Consider the following 21,233-nt stretch of genomic DNA (forward strand, 5'->3'; position numbering starts at 1 on the left):
GAAATGAAAAGAATACGGGGGCCTAAGGGTCCAGCAAAGTGGTAGAGCACATGCTGAGTATGTGTGGGACCTAGGTTCAATCCCCAGCCCCGAAAAGAGGAAGAGAGAAAAGAAAAGGGTCAGGATGATAAGAAAACTTTTTAAAAAATGCCAATCTCCTCTTTTAAACACTTTTAAAAGTTCAATTGCAACAGAACTGGTATATCACGGGCCACTCTGAGGAAAAGGCTTTTTCGTGTCACATAAGGCAGTGACAGAATAATGACAGAATAATCACAGGTTAAATAATAATAAATTTTCTTTCCAAGTCCTCCAGGTATTTAAAAAGGTCATAGATTTCTTAAGACATAAATGCTTTACTTCTTACTAACCCTTGGATTGCTGGCAGTAAAATAATCCAATAGGAAGGGCTTTTTTGAGTATGAGAACTAAGGAATAAGATTGTAAGGTAGTGCTTATGATCTCAAAACTGGAATCACGACTAAACCAAGCCCTCTAGCCTTCGTCCGCTCCAATGTGGTCTTCAACTCTGTTCCTTCACCCACTTTCGGCATCATGCGTGAAATCGTGCACATCCAGGCAGGCCAGTGTGGCAACCAGATCGGAGCCAAGTTTTGGGAGGTCATCAGTGATGAGCATGGCATTGACCCCATGGAGATAGTGACTTACAGCTGGAGAGAATCAATGTGTACTACAATGAAGCAGCTGGCAACAAATATGTTCCTCGGGCCATCCTGGTGGACCTGGAGCCAGGAACAGTGGACTCAGTGAGATCTGGACCATTTGGCCAGATATTCAGGCCAGACAACTCTATGTGTTTGGTCAGAGTGGTGCAGGAAATAACTGGGCCAAGGGCCACTACACAGAGGGAGCAGAGCTGGTGGACTCCGTCCTGGATGTGGTGAGGAAAGAGTCAGAAAGCTGTGACTGTCTGCAGGGCTTCCAGCTGACCCACTCACTTGGTGGTGGCACTGGGTCGGGCATGGGCACCCTGCTCATTAGCAAGATCCGGGAGGAGTACCCAGACCGCATCATGAACACCTTCAGCGTCATGCCCTTGCCCAAGTTGTCGGACACGGTGGTGGAGCCCTACAATGCCACCCTGTCTGTCCATCAGCTGGTGGAGAACACAGATGAAACCTTCTGCATCGACAACGAGGCCCTGTATGACATATGCTTCCGCACCCTGAAGCTGACCACCCCCACGTATGGCGACCTCAACCACCTGGTGTCGGCCACCATGAGCGGGGTCACCACGTGCCTGCGCTTCCCCAGTCAGCTGAACGCAGACCTGCGAAAGCTGGCGGTGAACATGGTGCCCTTCCCGCGCCTGCACTTCTTCATGCCCGGCTTCTCGCCCCTGACCAGCCGGGGCAGCATGCAGTACCGTGCCCTGACGGTGCCCGAGCTCACCCAGCAGATGTTCGACGCCAAGAACATGATGGCCGCCTGCGACCCCCGCCACGGCCGCTACCTGGCAGTGGCTGCCATCTTCCGAGGCCGCATGTCCATGAAGGAGGTGGACAAGCAGATGCTCAACATGCAGAACAAAAACAGCAGCTACTTCGTGGACTGGATCCCCCACAATGTGAAGACGGCCGTGTGCGACATCCCGCCCCGCGGCCTCAAGATGTCAGCCACCTTCATCGGCAACAACACCGCCATCCAGGAGCTCTTCAAGCGCATCTCCGAGCAGTTCACCGCCATGTTCCGGCGCAAGGCCTTCCTGCACTGGTAAACGGGCGAGGGCATGGACGAGATGGAGTTCACCGAGGCCGAGAGCAACATGAACGACCTGGTGTCCAAGTACCAGCAGTACCAGGATGCCACCGCCGAGGAACTGGGAGACTTCGAGGAGGAGGAAGAGGAGGAGGAGGAGGCTTAGGAACTTCTCAGCTTCCTTGGTAAACTTCTTGTCCTCCAGCATCTGCTGGTGAACTATGCTGCTCAGGTTTGTCTGTCACAAGTTCACGGTTGATAAGAATGTGGATCCCCTCTAAAAAGGGCAGTATTCGCTTTCTTAAAATATCTATACTAATAATGCATGTAGCCCATACGCTCCAAATTTTTGTTCAGACTCTTTCTGAGATAGCAAGTTTCAGGATTTCATCTTTGAGCAGTATAGGTTTTCTGTGTCAGTGCTTTGAACAGTATGTGTGCACCTTTAGTGAAGAGATGTATGTTTTTATGTTCGCTTTCCTGAAGTTTAAAATAAAGATATTTCTCAAAAAAAATAAATAAATAAAAAAAACTGGAATCACCCTTATATCACCAACTGTTACTTCCAGATTCTTCCCATTGTTTTAAAATCCATTCATCTTGATCTCTGAAGTAGTTTGCAATGCTAATCAAAACTGTTTCTTCACATTCTCTCTCCTGTGGCTTCAATAAACTAGACTGGTTCTCTGTTCCTTTATTTTCTGTCTTTTGCTAACTTTTTAAATCCAAAAATTAACAAGTTATATTTTCTTAGCACTCTGATTTTTTTTTTTTTTAAATCTATGCTTCTCCTGGAATTTTTTTTCTTTCGGACTTCAGTCTTACTTCTGTTTGAAAGATTTCCAAATCCATAGCCAGTGGATTGTCCACTTCTGTGAACTTTCCATTTATACTGCTGCATGCTGTCCATATGTGTGTACTGTGTTCAGGCCTCAGCCCATTTAAAATAAACATGTCTGAGAGCTGGAAAATTTAATTTTATTCTAGGATTCCTCAAAGGATAGATTCTTCTTCTGATTCTTTTGTAATAATCAGAATCTTCCTGACATTTAAAATGTGACCTCTTTCTTTCACATATAATCATTGACTAAGCCCAGTTACTTCTTTGTTGAAGTTGCTCTCATTCATCATTCTTTTCTGAAACTAGGTTCTTTATAATTTCCAGTGTTGAGTATTGTAACATTCTCTATAGTTTTCTTCCTCTGTTCAGTTTCTTCAGTGTACCTTGCAGAACTGAGTTTTCCCAAACTGTCCTTTGTGCAACGTTCCTCTGGTCAATGTCTTCATGTGCTCCCCAGCACTTGACATATTAAAGGCCAATGCCAGGCACGGATGGGTTTCCTTCCTTTTATTCCTTGTCCTACTACCTTACACACATGTTCCTTTTTTGGTCAAGCTGGTTTTCATCCACAAATATAAACCATTTCTGCCTTTCATCTTCTTTCACACCCTTGCTCCTCCTAGAATGATCACCCTCATCTTCAGTTGTGTAAGCCCTATCCCTCTCTAGAAAGCCTTGCTTGAGTTTCACCATGTTAGTAATATTCACCAAATGTTACTGCCCAATTCTACTTCTGACTACAGTATTTGTTTGAATCTGGCCTCCTGATAATGGTAACCTTTGATAGGGTAGATGGTCTGTCTACACAAGTATACTGTAAGGGTCAGAATGCCATGTGCTTTAATGGTACACAAGAGGGAGAAGAGTGCCTTACGCTCCATACTCCCTCAACAGCCAAGTGTACCCAGTGCTGATTATACAGCAAGCTAGCCCAGAATCTCTGTGCCTCATCTAGGGACAAAACCAAGCTTGAGAGATGAGCACAGTCCTTGATGAGTGCAAAATGGGGGTGTAGGGAGGGCAGAGAGCCTTGAGTGGACTGGTGTCTGCTACTGCAGAGGCCAAATCGAGTCTCAAGAAGCTCTGAAAAATGTCACTGAAGGCAGTATTCTCATTTCTTCAGCCTAACACACTAGAGTGATTCAACAGCCACTTCTGGGTCTTACTACAGCACAGATTGTTGAGGCCAAGTGAGAAATTCTGGAGCGATATATGGAATTTGAAAAAGTCCCTCAGATAAATCTGTTTATTGCCCTCATTTTGATTTTCCATGTGGCTCTTTCTATAGAGAAAAAGCAAATATAAAGATATAAGTGAAGTTTGAAATTGCAGGAAACCTACAGGTACCCTTACTCCTGTATAAACTTCAAGAAGGTGGGTTGATAACAGGGTAGCTTAACAAACTGACAAACACCTTAACTTTTTCATGAACTCACCTTCACCTAGAGTTGAAGAGACCAGATGATCTCGCTTAAAATTCATTTAATATGCAAAAATTTTATTATGGAATAGGGTAACAGATCCCTACTACCCATTGAACAACTTCAATAAATTATTAACACTTTTGGCTTTGAGTTATCTCAAAAGGGGCTAGACAGATTCAATGAAAAGAAAGGTAGCATTCCTGCCTTTAAGCAATTTATTTTTTGATCTCTAATACAAAACCATACTGAAAATGAAAATATATCACAGCGGCCAAAAATATAAGCATTAGCTGTTAGCCTTCATATTTTTTTCAGAGGAGATGAACACGCCCAACTTATAAGATGCTTAATTCTAAAGTGGTAAATTTGCTCATGTAATTTCTCTGATTAAAAGCCTTCCACCCGAGTTCCTAATTGAGGCACAGCAGGGCAGCACAGAGTTAGGCAGGGCCTTGAGTCAGGCTGCCTGTGATTAAACTTAGTGCCATCACACTGTGGCAGAGTGATTTGGGGCAAGTTTCTTAACGTTTTGTGTTTTAACTTCCTCATCTAATTTTGATAATAGCTATAGGTATTTCATTGCAGTGTTGTGAGGATTAAATGAGATAACGTAAAGCACTGAGAACAGTTGTTGGGCCATCAGTTAAGCGTGTGACGATGTTACTGCAGCACATATGTAAAAGACTTAACACAGTGTCTGGTTGGTGTTAAGTACCAACTTCTCATCATTAATAGTTATCCAGCCTCTGCTTATGTTTCCAGTCTTAGTTCTTGCCAATGTCCCCTCACACCCTAGTACTGTGACATGCAAGGTGTTATACTGCCTTTTAAATCCGTGCACATATATTTTCTATTCCTCTTTTTTCTATTCCCTTTGTCTGTGTGGCTGCCTCCTTCTCAGGTTCCTCTGGCCTCTGCGAGATCTTTCTAGACCTCCTCCAGACTACTGCCATTCTTCCCTTGTTGCTCTCAGAGCAACATACACAAACCTTCTCTACTGCCTATTTATTCAATATTCTAAATATAGATTAATTTTCTGTCTTATTGCTTAGGCCATTAGTTTCCTAGAAAACGGAGAATGCCAAGTATTTTTTGTGCTTCTGAGGTTTTGCACATAGTAGGTGCTCAATAAGTATTTATTGAATGAATGACCATACGAGGCAACTTGATTCAATAGGGATACAGCTAAGAGATACATTACTACCACCATTACAGAACAGCCTAGTATTGAATCCAAACATTCCATTAAAACATTTCCACTAAAAGCTTGCTTTACTATTTAGCATTCTTATTCATCAATTCTCAATTATTTCTGTAAATAGCCTGTTACTACTTTCTATAATAAAACCTGAATTCAGCAGGCAGCATTCCAGATGTTGAAATACCCAGTAATAAAAAAGACCATGCAAATACTTCAAGATATTCTAGTAAAACCACATATTTATATTTTATAAACAGCATCTCAAATATTACCCAGAGAATTTATTAATGGATTTCCAAATGGAAATATTATGAAGAGATTTTCAACAAGCTACACAAGTTCTATTGTTTTTTGTGCCAACTAGTACATACGTGCATGATTTTATAGCCATATATATGGGAAAAGCAAATATATATATAAAAAATATATATATATATATCTACACACACACACACACACACACATAAATTTTCTTTTAAGATTGGAGTTAGATGGGAATTATATATATGTACATAAAGGTATACACACATATATATAGAGAGAAGAGAGAGAATATAGACACATTAGAATGAAAGGAAGAAATAAATAAAAGGAACAGAAGTAAAGGGAAGTAGTCTTGGCTTAGGACGTGTAATATTTGGCTTTGACTTAAGAAAATATTCCCTCTGAGGTAAACTTTTTAGTCTAGCTGAGGAAACAAGTCAACTTAGTACAATACTCAGTAATCAACAATAAATGTAAAACTTTCTTTTAAGATGGAAGTTAGTATAGAAATAACTTAAGCATATGGATGCAATTAATATATATGGTGCTTTTCTAAAGCACGGAACTCTGAAATTGCATTTTATCCCCTTCATAGTTACATGTAAAATCACTATTGGAAGAAGGAAATAGCAATGAAATAATTTAGTAAGAAAAAACTATTCCACTTATTAATACATTTAAAAAATTTTAACATTCCTCAAATTAAGTCTACCTCTTTACCAAGAAATGTTTAACAAGTCTTCATAGCTTAGATGTAATTCTTTCAATATTTACAGTCAGACCCTCTGGAGATCTGCACTGTGCTATACACCATACCAGTTTTGTGCCAGTTTTCCTTTTTCCTTGGCACATTTGAACTTGAACTGGAAACAACTTGCTGGATATTTGGCAGTCTCTACTTGGACCGCTGACTGTCAAGCTAACTAGCCACTTTACCCTTTGGAGCCACTGTTAAAATCTAGCTTTGGTATTGGCAGGTTGAAAAAAAAAATACAGATCAAATAACCACTTAATCAATATATATTTAAGTTTGTATTTAATTCCCACAGGACAAAAATCCTGGTAATATTAACTGCTAAGGCCAAAAGAGGAGGCATAACAAGTACTGGACAAGATGGGATGAAATCCCCAGCAGGAAAATACCCACATAATATGAATGGTCTTGCTGGGCAACATCTCTGCCTGGATTTAAAAAAAAAAAAAAAAAAAGGCGAAGTGTCATTTAAAAACATGTAGAAACCAGACTCCCCTCTTCACATAGGGAAAGAAAAACAGAGTTACTTTTTAGAAGTCAGAACAATATGTTCACAAAATTTAAAAAATAGTAAATAAACCTAACTTGAATTATGCAAAAAATAAGTTAAGGTTGATATGTATTTGAAGTGTTCTAAAAACAAAAATATATATATATATAAACTCAATGAAGTCAAAAATATAAATGTCAAAAATAATCTTTTGGGGGAAAATGTAGTTTTTTAATATGTGGATATGGAATATTTTAAACTTAATCGGATAGATTGAAGACCTTTTTAAAATTTTGAAAAATTAGACACAAAGAAAAATATCAAAAACTACAGAAAAGAATCAGATTTTTATGTTTTCAAATAAAGATTTCACTTCTAAGAATTTTTATAAGGAAAGAATCAAATGGATGGAAAAAGATTTAGGTACAAAAATGGTTACTACAGAACTCTTTAACTAAAAATTTGGAGAAAAAAACTACCTAAATAAACTATGAAAAAGAAATATTATATAGAGATAAAATGAGTAAGTTGAGTTGAATACATCCTACATGGAAATTAGTCTACAATATACTGATGAAAGAAAAATCTCTAGTTACCAAAGTATATAGAGTATGACTTCATATAAGTAAAAATACACACAAACACACACGCACGCACTCTGACATGGGTTAGTGAGCACACATACATGCATATCACTTGCATGTAAGGCCTGGAAGGCTAGGTATCAAACCGTCACTAGCTGTTCTCTATGGTGAGGATTAAAAGATTGGCAAAATAAAAATCTGTATTATGCTCATTTTTATACCATTTGACATCTGACAGGATGGACTACTTTTGAAATGAACAACAACAACAACAAATTCATTTCAAAAGAAATCTAAACTAAAAAAATATGAAAACCTTTAGAAAGACTGACAATATTCCATATGATTTTATGAAGTTTAATTTATCCATTAACATAATAGCCAGAAATATATTTTAACCAGCTAAGAACTCCAGATGATTAATTGGTCAAAAACTGGTCAACTGGTGTCTTGCTGATAAAGTTGATTTAGTCATATTGAGCTTACTTTCTAATTTAATTGATTCCAAGGAGTCCTGTTTTAACAATATTTTTCTGTCTTTTAAGAATTAAATCTTTAGAAAGGTACACACATTTTTAAAGTAAACAACATGTTTTCCTCCAAACAGCACACAAAAATACAGCAGATAAGAAGGCACACACGTAACAATATAGAGTTCACAAAGAGCAGAGAAGCAAGTTTTCAAATACAATAAAACTTATTTAAAAAATTAGAATGTAATGGTAAATATTCAGGGGAGTGGTATAAAAAAGGGAGAAAAAGTATTTTATTTTTACCAACATTAAGGTGAAAGCAGGTAAAACATGAATTAATGATAATTTGTAGATATACACACAGCTCTTTTCATTAGTGTCTTGTAACCGGCCCCTGCATTCCAGGCACATTAAGTTGAGGCCCAGCTCAGACTCACTACAATCTCCAGTTCTTGTAGCTGTCCATCTACTATAGCATAATCCCAGCTGCCAATCTGAAAGAAACCAGCTAGTCAGAGCAGACACAACCAACAGAAACAAACGTCACTCAATAATGTTCAGCGGCACTGTGCTCATGGATAATTTCAAACAGTATCTCTGTCTAGAACATTGATGTGCTCATTCAAAACACCTCCATCTCTGGCTACTGGAAATGAGTAGATAAAGCAGCTGCCTAGAAAAATACGTGGAATGTCTTCAAAGGGGTTCCCAATGCCACAAGGCGAACACAGTGAAAACACAGCAAAAAGTTCTTAAAACACACAACAGGAGAGTTAATTTACTGCATTCAGAAGTTAAAGTATTTCTCAAAACCAAATATGTTCAAACTCTGCCTTGAAAAGATGCAGTCATTGGGTCAGTTGTTCATTTGGTAGGAACCAGTTTAATTTTCTCAACAGTATTTGTGAGCACCCACTGTTTCAGATCATCAAATTGAGATGTAGTGAGGAATTAAATGACATGTTCCTTGGCTTCAAGAAACTTAAATCTCGAAGATAAGACATGCATGCACGCATGTGCACGCGCTCACACGCACACACATACACACGTGCTTGTGTTTCTCTCTCTCATAGCACTGGCAGGGATACAAACAAGTTTAAGACAACAGATTTACAGTTATAACATGGTTTACCCCATATTTAAAAAAATTGTTCTTAAGTGTTTCCCAAATATGAACAGAATAGAATTTCAGTTGTTTCTTTGAACTTATAATGAAAACTAAAAGTAATGACTAAAATTCAAGTAAAGTTTCCAAGAAAACCAAGTTATTATTCTGAAAATTTAGAAATCTGTCATACCGTCAAACATTTTACGCTGATTTTTCAGGTCTGCAAAATTTTTTATTTATCTTAAACTTAATAAAATATTGTATTTATTTTAAAATTTAGAGAACAAAATTCAGTTACTTGATTTAAGGCTACATTTCATATCCCATTGTTTTCACAATGCCTACAGGAAATGGGTTCATGATAGAAATTATCAGCAGAGTGGAATGGCTCCGGAACTGAAAAGGATTTTTTTAAATGCATGAAAATATTAATATTTTGCTTTGTAGCCTTGGCTATGTAACTTAGCTACTTATTTACTTCCTTCACTGATCATAATGAGTGAAATACAAAGATTAGCTTTACTGACAACTTTGATGCTCATTTAATTGACTAAGGGAAACTGTCTGATTATTGTGGTTTTGATGTACAAAAGTGTCTGGCATAATTTTATGGTTTTTTTTTTATGCAGGCTTTCAATTAAAACTTGACTAATCCTTACCGTTTATTTGGCTTTTCATTGTACAGTTCCTGCCCTGCACTGTGTCAAATGTACCATCTGTGTAACATACTTCTCACCAGAGATGCTTCAGGATTGTTTCTGGAACACTTGAAATTGTAATTGCATGAAATTTTTAACTTATTGCATTCTATACTTCTAATTTTTTATATTGCTACAACCTCTGTAATCCTGTGGTCCAACTGTTAAATCTTACTGCAGTCACAACAAAGATTCTTGCTTCACCTTCCTAAAACAGGCTTATGGACAACTCCCCCAACTATTTAACCAATGTTAACAATGCTATAAATACCAATTGTGTTTATGCTTTTTGAAAGATTCACTGCGGCCAGTGTTCTGCAGCAATGCTGAAGCCAAAACGAGCTGTTGACTCCCACCATGAGAGTGATGGAATTCTAAGCCAAAAATGCTTTTCCTTGGATAAGATATCTGATTTGCTACTGCTGTCATGAAACTGGGGTCATGTAAACTTAAACACTGCTGCTGCTTCTTTTGGAAAACAGACCTTCTCAGGGTGATTATGAGTTGCTAAAACAGCATTTGGAAGGATAAATTTGGAAGAGGGAAAACCAAGCACTGACACTAAACATAGTTTGCAGATTTTACTTTCATGTTATGAGGCCCACTGCATACAGTGAGCTATATCCTGGCTCTCTCCCCTCTTCCCATCCATCTACGTGAAGGAGCTCTGATCCATTTTTTACAAGAAATCAATAAATTCAGTTCATTTTGAAACTCACATAAACATAAAATAAACTATATTTGCTAAAAAGTAAAGGAGAAAATGATACTTCCTCAGGGAACATAGTGAGTTTGCACAGCCAAGTGCAGGATGAAAAGGCACAGATGACACTGTACACACTCAAGTGGTGGCACAGTGATGTCCCCTGCTAATGCTGCTGTGGTGGGTCTTCTTCAGCCTTTGGGCCCCCACCCTTCCTTCCTCCAACCCCCAGGCACACCCAGGATCAGCCCTGGCTCTCCTGCACAAGCTCTGTGCTGTGTCCCTACTTCCCCTTCTATCAAAATCTATTATCCAATCGTGTTCACAGACAGCTGAGCGATTGGAAAGGATTGTTTAAAAAAAGAAAAAAGATTTGTAACCAAATCATGATCTCTAATGGCAGAATTTCAAGTATTTGTAAAGGGCAATGAATTCTGTGGCAAAGGCTTTTTTCTGCATGTATCCAACCACATCAAAAAGGAACTACTTTCTCTGACTTCAGCACAGGACTCTGGCATGAATTAATGAATCTCAAATTGGGGGATGGCAGCTTTCCATTCTTTCACTTTTGATTTTTTATTATTTACATTTTTACAGTTAATATATATTGCTTTGAAAAATAAGTTTTGAAATTTTTTGTAAAGACTATTTGATTACACACACACACACACACACACAGTAACAAATCCAAAGATTATTCACAAATCTTAGTACTTGACAAGAATTACAATTAACTGTGATATATCTAAGATATTTTCTCCTAAATTAGAAATGTTCTTTTCTTCCCTGTCAAATACCATGGGAAAACAAATAAATAAATTCAAATTGCTCAAAAGTATGAAAGGAACCCACATAGTTCAATGGGTCAAACAACAAAACGAAAACAAAAGTAAGAGATTGAAGGTGCTGTGATTTCTGAGTGAGACAAAAATTTAAGAAGTTAAACATGATTTCATCCTTATCAGAGTTTCAAGAAGATCTCTGTATACAGAAACTATACCCTGGCAACAGTGAATGTCGAGAACACAGCCCAGACACAGAGAGTGACCACAGAAGCCAGTCAGCCCAGTTTGTATTCAGAGTCTATGTCACATTCACCATTGGTGCAAGTTTCAAAGCAGGGGCATGTGCTCCTCAAAGGGAAAAAGAATTGTGGTTGTCCCCACTAAGATTAAAGAGAAATAATCTTCAGAATATAGAAAGAGAAAAATGACAGAATTCTGTGACTCACTAACCAAAGATAATGACCACAAACATTTTAGGGTCCATACTTTCACTTTATTTATTTGTATTTTATGTTTCATAACCTGATCTATTTTCACTGTAACATGGCAAAATATACTTCCACAGCAATGCGTATGTCTACATAGTCTTATGTACATTATACATATGGATGCATATATATATATATATAAAATAAATAACTAATTTAAAGGTCAAATGTGATAGCTCAAAACAATATTAATAAAAATAATCTAGGGCTGGGGATGTAGCTCGGTTGGTAGAGTACTTGCCTCACAAGCACAAGGCCCTGGGTTCAATCCCCAGCACTGAAAAAAAAAAATTTAATAATAATAATCTACATTTGCTAATTAATTCTACTTCATTATTTACTACCTTACTACAAAAAGGCTGCTAGCTCCAAAAGTTGTAGAAAATCCAGCTTTCCAAGTTCACATGGAACATTTATGAAAATTAACTATGTTCAAGGTCAGTCAAGTTTCAAGAGATTTCAAAGCACCACATCCTTTAGTTTTCAGTTAAGTTAAAAATTAATAACTGCTTTGTTTTCCAAACTGAGTGTCTCCCAAAATTCATGTGTTAAAACTTAATCCCTATTGTGACAGTGCTAAGAAGCAGGGTCATTTTAAAAGTGATCACATCATCCAGGATTCACCCTCATGAATGGATGGAACCTTATAAAAGGGCTGGAGGGAATTAGTTTAGGCTTTTCCCCTTCCATCTTGTGCCCTGTGAGGACACGGTATTTGTTCTCTCCAGAGGATGCAGCTACAAGGCGCCATCTTGGAAATGAAGTCCAGGTTTTACCTGACATGAACTTGCTGCCATCCTTTTCCTAGACTTCCAGACCCCAGAAATACGAGAACTAAATTCCTATTGCTCATAAATTACTCAGTCATGCCTATAATCCCAGCCTCTCAGGAGGCTGAGGCAGAAAGATTGCAAGTTTGAGGCCTACCTGCACGATTTAGTGAGATCTTGTCTCAAAATAAAACAGAAAGGGCTGGGGATATAGATCAATGGTAAAGCACCCCTGGAGGGCTGGGGATATAGTTCAATGGTAAAGCACCCCTGGAGTTCAATCCTCAGAACAATAACAAAAATCAACCTGTGGGATTATTTTACAGTAGTACAAACAAACTAAGGCAATTAAAAAAAGATAATTAGGTTGTGAATCTAAAGGCAAGTCATCTCTGAGGAGGTGAACTTCAAGCTGATGTACACAGACTAGGAGTCAGAAAGTGAATGAAAATCTGGGGTACACTGAGTAAATAGCTATCGTAAAAGAGTGCCAAGTCAGTGACAAATCTCATGTGATCAGGAACAGAGAGGTCAGAATGACAAGACACATAAATGAGGGAGAAGATGGCATGATGTTAAATTAGGGAGGTAGGCATGGCCAGATCATGTGGATCTTACCCTCTGTTTAATGTGAAACAGGAAGGTTTAAGTAAGGGGTGACAAAATTTGATTTATAGTTTTCATATACTACTTTGGCAGCTCTGTGGAAGTGGAATGTAGGTAGGTAAAGAAATAGGTGGCCAGGTCTATTAATGTTGGTCCCTGGGGAAATGGTGATGGTGGATTCAACTAATAATAGACAGACACAAATGGATTCCAGATAAGTTTTAGAGATATCAGCAATCTTGCTGCTCTTTATCACCAACTTCTTTTATGCCTCTCACCAACCACGTGGTTTATTCCACTCACACAGCCACTGACGCTTCTTCCCACATGCTAGCTCACTGCTTCATGTGTTGCTTCTGTTTCTTTTGCTTCACCTACTTCATATTTCTTAAGGACTATGCTCAAGGGCTGGGAATATAGCTCAGTTTGTAGAGTGCTTGCCTTGCAAGTACAATGCCCTGGGTGTTCAATCCCCAGCACCTCAAAAAAAAAAAAAAAAAAAAAAAAAAAAGATTAAAAAGGACTGTGCTCAGTTATTACTTCCTTATTCTCACTTAATCTGATTGGCTGCTCCTCCTTTGTGCTCCCATATTCGTTTATGTTACACACATACACACACACACATACATATGTGCATATATTGAGGGGTTTTTAAAAACTTATTTCTCACCAACTGAATTCCCTCAATTAACTAATAACCAGAAAATGACTAACTTTTCTTTGTTTGTCCCTGTCTATCAAAGAATCTATATAATGCTGGGAAAATAGAGTAGATTAAAATACAGTAAAATCAGGGAAAAAAGAAAAAAAAAATACCAGAGAGAAATAAAAAGGAGTAAAGGGGTCTGCAGAATAAGCAGCTAAAGAGAAGAATATATTCTGTAGTTAGGGTGGGGTCACAAGATATTTGAAAAAAGATTAGCATGTTTGCCTGAAAAAACTTCTTTCTGGTGTGTGATATATGTAAATGTATATTGATAACCCAGCTGTTTTCTAAAAATTAAAAACAACATAAAAGTTTAATGTGCTGCAGGCTGTTTCTCTGATTACTCTTCCTCCTCTTATGGTTATTATTTCTATCGTTTAGTGCTCTTTTTATAGAGAGATTATTTTTATGATCACTTACTATGCCATATGTATTAACCATTCACTCTAGAACAGCAACTTCCTCCAGAGGAATGGAGCTTTTGCCAAGTAGAGACAAATGCGTGACATGTACGCTGGCATCCTGCATCTGTGTATGACTGGTGAGTGCAAAAGTGTCTTGAACTAAACTAAGTGTAAACTAGTGAACAGAAATAAGCAAAAGTACACCTACCAAACAGAAATTGGTCTGGTCTGCTTTTTATACTTTTAAGAAAGGCACAAATCTATCCTGGTACCATGATTGTGATTTTGAAGAAACAATGTTTTCATTAAATCAAGTGGGTATACAAATGTACCATTGTTAGTGATGTGAAAGCACCTCACTGGGACAAGATTCTGAAGAAAAGACAGGTGTGGCTTGGTGATGGGCTGGGTTATAAATTCATAGATAGCAATGGTGAAAGCTTTACAATGGCCAGGAGCTCTGGGATAAGACTTGATTTGGAGGCTGGACCAGCGGGGACTTACAGAAACATGTGTGGCCCCAGGAGCAGGAACCAGTTCCCTGCATGTCCTTGAATAGTCTTACTGCAATCCCAGAGTTTATGAAGACGGGGAGACAGTCTGTGACCATCTCCTAACCAGGTCCCTACCACCAACTCTGTCTGTCCCACCATATTGGCCTTTATCTTCTCCATAGCACAAATCACAACTGCAATTATAGCCTCTATTATTTATTTTCTGTGCACTCCATTAGAATTTGAGCTCCATGAGGAAGGAAACTTGTCTGCTTTGCTCAGCTCTGTATTTTTAGTACCTTGAACAAAATGAATATTTGTTGAATAAATGAATAAAAACATAAACTCTGAGTTTATCAATCCATCCCAGATTCATATTTCATCATTTGGACAATATCCCTTCATCAGTTCCATTGCCCCCACCTTCCACCTCAATCCTTTTTTATACATTTCACCATATTTCCATGCAAAATGCCCCTGTGTCTGTCTACACACACACTCACACACACACCCCTTCTTCATTCAAGTTTTTTTTAACACTTATTTTCTTGCTGTTGAAAACACATAAAGGAAATAAATAACACAGAAAGAGATTAATAACTTTAAAGCAAAACCTATTAGGCATCTATCACTAGTCAGAAATTTCCATAACTACTGGCTCATCCTTGGTAGAAACGTGCATAGATAATCCTGTTGCCCTGCCACCCCTAGTTCAGACACACTGACTTGCATTCTGCAAGGCTCCATGCCACACTGCCCTTCTCTCCAATTTCAGAAGAGGTACTGTGGTTCCCTCCCGTCCAGAGCTTATCGCTATCTGTGCTCTGGATTTTGTTCCTTTCCACTTTCTTGTAGAGTTTGATAGTCTCTTACATGCTTTCTTTCTGTATATCTGACATGCTTCCCACTTTTTGGATTTTTCCAATGAAACACAGTCAAATATCAACCCAGAGGAGAAAAGTTTCCGTAAGAGTGATTGTTAATGGGAACAAGGATTCCTTTTTGTGTCAAATATTTTGACAAAAATATTCTTAAATTGTAGTAAAGCTGGTATGACTTTGTGAATATACTAAAATCCATTATATGCTTTCAATGAGTTAATTATATCATATGAATTGAATTATATCTCAATAACGTTGTTAACAATTTTTCCCTTAGGGAAGAGACAGAGACAGAGCTCACATGTGTGAGGCCCTGGGTTCCAGCCCCATTGCTACAAAACAAACAGAACCCCCTAAAAACCTCCCTTAAATCACTTTCTCTTACACACTGTTTACCTCGCCGCCTCCCACTCCCAGCACGACCCTCTAGCTTCTAAGCTATTTTCTCTTAGATCACAAATGGTTTCTTAGTGAGAAAAATCCAATAGACACTTTTCAGTTCTTATCTTTTCTAACTTCTTCCAAGACAGGTTCTAAAACGAACATGTGGTCATGTTATAAATCTCGGATTGTTGCTCACTGCCTTATAATGCAATAACATTTTCTTTATAATTTATAAACAACATATATATGTATTTATATGGCACATATACATTTTTAATGGAATTGAAGGCTCTTCATAATCTGGTTCCTTTCTCCTTCTTACCTTATCACCTTCAATCCATTTCACATATACCCAATTCTCCAGCCATGATCCCTGTTATATACATGTCAGAAACTTATGCAGGATCCTCTGTGTAAGTACCTTTGCCCATGACTCTACTCAGTGATCTGAATCATCCTTCAATATACCAATCCAGCCTCCCAGTTCCCAGAAAAATACACCCGGGTTCCACTGGTCTGAGTTTAGTACCTATTCTCTGGGCTTGTGTGCATGTACACACACACACACACACACACACACACACACACACACACACACACACACTTAATACTGAATTATCAATGGTTTTTTTTTTTTTTTTTTTTTGGGGGGGGTCGGGTACCAGGGATTGAACTCAGGATATTCGGCCACTGAGCCACATCCCCAGCCCAATTTTATATTTTATTTAGAGGCAGGGTCTCACTGAGTTGCTTATTTAGCACCTTGCTTTTGCTAAGGCTGGCTTTGAACTCTCAATCCTCCTGCCTCAGCTTCCTGAGCTGCTGGGATTATAGGTGTGCACCACTGTGCCCGGCTATCAGTGTATTTTAATTGTTCACTTATCTCTATTTTCTCATTAGATAATGAACTCTAGCTGAGTGAGGGCAGGACTCACCTTTCAACCTTTTAACCTTATTAGAATAATTTGGATTCAATAAAAGGTTATTGAAAAAAAAGAATACATTAAACAAGACATATTCTTGTTTTCTGCTTTCTTCTTGTCTCAATTTACAATGAACTCTGCATGTGTATGCTAGGAAATGGTCTCTAATACCTTTTCTAGTGTCAACATTTTATGATTCTGTGATGTCATCTTATAATTGTGTTTTCTAACCCAGATTTAACTCTGAACAATATGAGGGAAAGGATAATACCTGCTGAATGTTATGATCTGATATGCCAGGCACTTTACATAATGACACCTTACCTAATTCTCTATGGGTGGGCAAGATCACACCAATTCTATATTTGAGGAAACAGGTTGAGGAGTATCCAAATCAAACAACTAGTAGTCACTAAAGGAATCAAATCTACATCCTTTTATTTATTTGTTTATTTTATCACACTGCCTCATACCGTAAGATTTAGCACTGGCCAATGCTATGGAAAGGCAAATAATAAAAGATTCTATTTTAATAACATTTAGAAAGCTTTGTGAATCAGACATATATTAATAATGCTAAATAACAAAGAGACATTTTTATTTCAACAGCATCATATATACCATATGTAGAACATCACAGGTCATATGTATTTAATGAATGTGGGATCTAATGTATAATACATTTACATATAATATAAAAATAAATTAGGGTGTGATGAATGGAAAACTATCTGGTAAAGGCTTAATTTTCTGATAATGCCTGTCAGACACAAAAGACAAATAATGTATGGTTTCACTTACATGAGGTGCCTGGAGTAATTCACAGAGATAGAAATCATAATGGTGGTCATCAGGAACCAAGGAGAGGACAAGAATGGGAAGTTATTGTGGGAAAGAAAGGGAAGTCAAACTTTAAATGAAGGTTTTAAACAGTCGTTAGTAAATAATGATCATTAAAAATAAATATTAAAAACCTGTTTGGTATGGTGGTTTATCAAAGGGTTGAACATGGAATTATCACATAATTCACCAACTCTATTTTTGGGCATATTTTCCAAAAAACTGAAAGTAGGGACTTGAACAGATACCTGTACACCAATGTTTTCATAATTCACAAAAGTCAAAAGGTAAGAAAAACCCAAAATGTTCATGGGTAGAAAAGTGGATTAAAAAAATGTGGTATAGACATACAGCAGAATATTATTCAGCCCTAGTAGGATCCTACATCATGTACAACCAGAAAAATGAGAAATTACACTCCATTTATATATGCTGTATCAAATTGCTTTCTATTGTCACATACAACTAATTAGAATAAATTTTAAAAAGAGTATTATTTGGTTCTAAAAAAGAAGAAAATTCTGTACATGATATATACATGGATGAATCTTAAAGATGCTATGCTAAGTAAAATAAGTCAGACACAAATGGTCAAATAACATAGTTTCCATTCATAGGAGGTACCTGGAATAATCAAATACACAGAGACAGAAAGTTTAATGGTGGTTGTCAGGGACTGAGGAGAGGATGGAAAGGGGAGTTACTATCTAATGTGTAGAGAGTTTCAGTTTAAGAAGATTAAAAATTTCAGGAGATGAATTGTAGTGTACAATTCATGTGGACATTCTTTTTGGCACTGAGGATTGAACCCAAGGCCTTGTGCACACTAAACACACAGCACACACTATACCACTGAGATACAACCACTACCATACATGAATGTTCTTAATGCCACTGAAGCGTATACTCAAAAAAATGATAAATTTTATGTATTTTATCAAAATTTAAAAAAAAAAACTTTTTTGAGCCAGGTATGGTGGTGTATGTCTGTAATTCTAGCAACTCAGGAGGCTGAGGAAGGAGGATCACAAGTTTAAGGCCAACCTGAGCAACAGTGAGACCCTGTCTTATAATAAAAACTAAAAGGGCTGGGGATGTGGCTCAGGGGTAGAGTCTCTGGTACTGCTCAGTTCCCAGTATCACAAAAACAAAAACAAAACCTTATTTGAATTTATATAGTTGAGGTGAAAGAAAAATACATAGTTTAGTTCATATCTATATTTCATTATGTACCTGATGTCTAAATGTTCTACGCCCAATTTCAAATATCTTACCTAACAAATTAACTTAACAAACATTTATTGTCTCACTTTCAGATCATGTCCTGAAATCAGTCAGAATACATATTAACCAAAGACATTCATGACAGTCTTCTAGATCCCACTGTCCAATGCTGTAGCTAGTAGTCCTATGTGCCTACTTAAATCAACTAAAATTAATTAAACATCCAGTCCCTCAATCACGATAGCCACATTTCAAGTGCACAATAACCACATGTGGCTCCTGGTCACTGTATTGTACAGTGTGGATATAAATTTTCTCATCACTCCATTAAGTTGTATTAGACAATACTGATTAAAAGACTATGCTGTAAACAGAACACAATAAACTTTGGAAATCATTGGTGTGTGTGTTGGAGGTGTCAACACAGAATAAAAGGTCAATCACATTGAGCCACTGAAAGAGGAAATAACCAGCTGACTGGTCATGACAAACAGGTACAGACTGAGCACCATCTTGATGATATAAATGTTGCACAGACTTTAATTACCCTAAGTTGAAGGGGGAGCTAGTTACATCACCTTGGACACACCAAAAGAAGTCATTTTTTTTTTTTTTTTTAAGTAGCATCTCACACTGGGAAAAATCATGTTAAGTGGATTTCCACAGTGACCTTATAGAGTATTATGGAATTTGAAAATTAAAACTACAGATATTATATAGCAACAAAAGAAATATGCTGGCATGTGAAGTAGAACATAAATCAATTTTACAGTGTAAATTCAGTTGTAGATCAGCTGTGTAACAATATGAAAATTACCACAAAGGAACGTGGGAAAACAAAACCTGCAGCATGGGTGTTGAAGCAGTGCTGCACGCAATAGAATAAGGTAGCACTTTTCCAATATCACTAAAACAATATAAAAGAAAGTAAACACACTCAAGCTATTCTGCTCTATTGATAAAACAATGGATTATTTTGTTATGCTACTTGCACATTGATCTGACCTCATTTTCACATACTGAACCCATGTATGTTCTGTGTCATCCAGTCAGTTGTCTCTCTAAAAAAATAAGTACTTCTAATAAAATGTTCTGGAAGCAACATTTTCAAAAAAATCTGAGGGCTGGGGATATAGCTCAGTTGGTAGAATGCTTGCCTTGCGAGCACAAGGCCTCGGGTTCAATCCCCAGCACCGCAAAAAAAAAAAAAAAAAAAAAAAAAACTCTGAAACTCTGGAAGGTCTTTAGTTCATATGACTTAGCTCTCTGCCTCCACAGATTTTAAATTGTGAAAAACAGCAATTCAAAACTTGAACAGAACAAGTGAAGGCAAATGCATATCTGGTACATGATGCTTTTGCTTGTGTACTAACTTCAATCAAGCACATGAGACAAGTAATAACATGCTAATTTATTTTAAAATGTCCTTATATATTTTCAACACAGTCACATTATAAGTAGAACTATAAAGGAATAAATGAAGTCCTGGTGAAAAAAATAAAGCTTACACAAATAATGTATCCTTCTAAATATGCAATTTTTCCTGTGAATCAAAGCCTCTAGTTTCTTTAATATAGATTCTCTTCTAAAATTGTACATACATTTGAGATAGTATGTGTTCAATTCTATAATTTTTCATATAAGACAAGTTAGAGTTAGGAGGATGTATAAATAGATTAGAAATACTCAAAAAATACATTATCATCCACAGGATTTTTGATAAATAATACATTTGTCAAAACTATGCTATGTTTTAACTTAGAAAATAAAACACAAGAATAAAACAAATCTCATTAATATCTAATACCAAGTTTGATGACACAGGAAAGTTTTAGACTTTGATTCCACTATTGATTTCTGTATAATTATATATATATATTTATGTATTGCATAATAAATATTTCATTGCATTTAGATTTGTTTCCAATATTTCATTAATTAATTGCCATTTCCCAGTATTTTAAGTCATGTAAGTAGCTTCTCAAACTACAACAATTATAAAGAGGACTGAAAAAGCTCTCGTTGCACATTGAAGCAAACATTTTGTAGAAGGGAAGACCTGGGTTCAAGTCCCTACTGCGTCACTAACTGACAGTTTACCCTGCTTAATTCACTTCATCCATCTGGTTCCAGTTTCTCCACCAGTACAATTTAAGGATAGTGAAGGTGATATTTAATACCAGCAGTTTGTGTTTTAGTCAGATAACTTACCTCTCTCAACACAGGATCAGTTATCGAATTCAGGTTGACGGCTCCTTCGTAGGTCAGGTAATAGAACACGTTGAGGGCTCGCACAGCCTCTGGTCCTTGCTGCTTATAACCAAAAATGAGATCAATCCACTGGTGAAGCTGGCAGGAAACAAATTCACTCTCCAGGGCCTGAAAAAAAAAGGTGTAAATCATATCATTAGGCTGAATTCTAATTTGAAAGCAGAGATATATTTAGAACAAATAGGAAAGTTTAACATT

At 37.2% G+C, this 21,233-nt stretch overlaps 1 protein-coding gene and 1 pseudogene across 5 annotated transcripts in view; one reads left to right on the top strand and one right to left on the bottom strand.

Annotated features, from left to right (window-relative positions):
- The window catches only part of LRBA (LPS responsive beige-like anchor protein), a 723,813-nt gene that overhangs the window by 54,744 nt on the left and 647,836 nt on the right, over positions 1-21,233 (bottom strand). For all 4 annotated transcript variants that reach the window (XM_079154183.1, XM_079154182.1, XM_079154184.1 and 1 more), the window contains exon 48: positions 20,976-21,143. In XM_079154183.1, the coding sequence (XP_079010309.1) occupies positions 20,976-21,143 (168 nt within the window). The remainder of the gene's footprint in view (positions 1-20,975; positions 21,144-21,233) is intronic.
- Positions 465-2,097, top strand: LOC306669950 (tubulin beta chain-like; annotated as a pseudogene). Its single transcript has one exon. The product of its transcript is annotated as a tubulin beta chain-like (transcript).

This window comes from Sciurus vulgaris (assembly GCF_902686455.1).
Source record: "Sciurus vulgaris genome assembly, chromosome: 9".
NCBI lineage: Eukaryota > Metazoa > Chordata > Mammalia > Rodentia > Sciuridae > Sciurus > Sciurus vulgaris.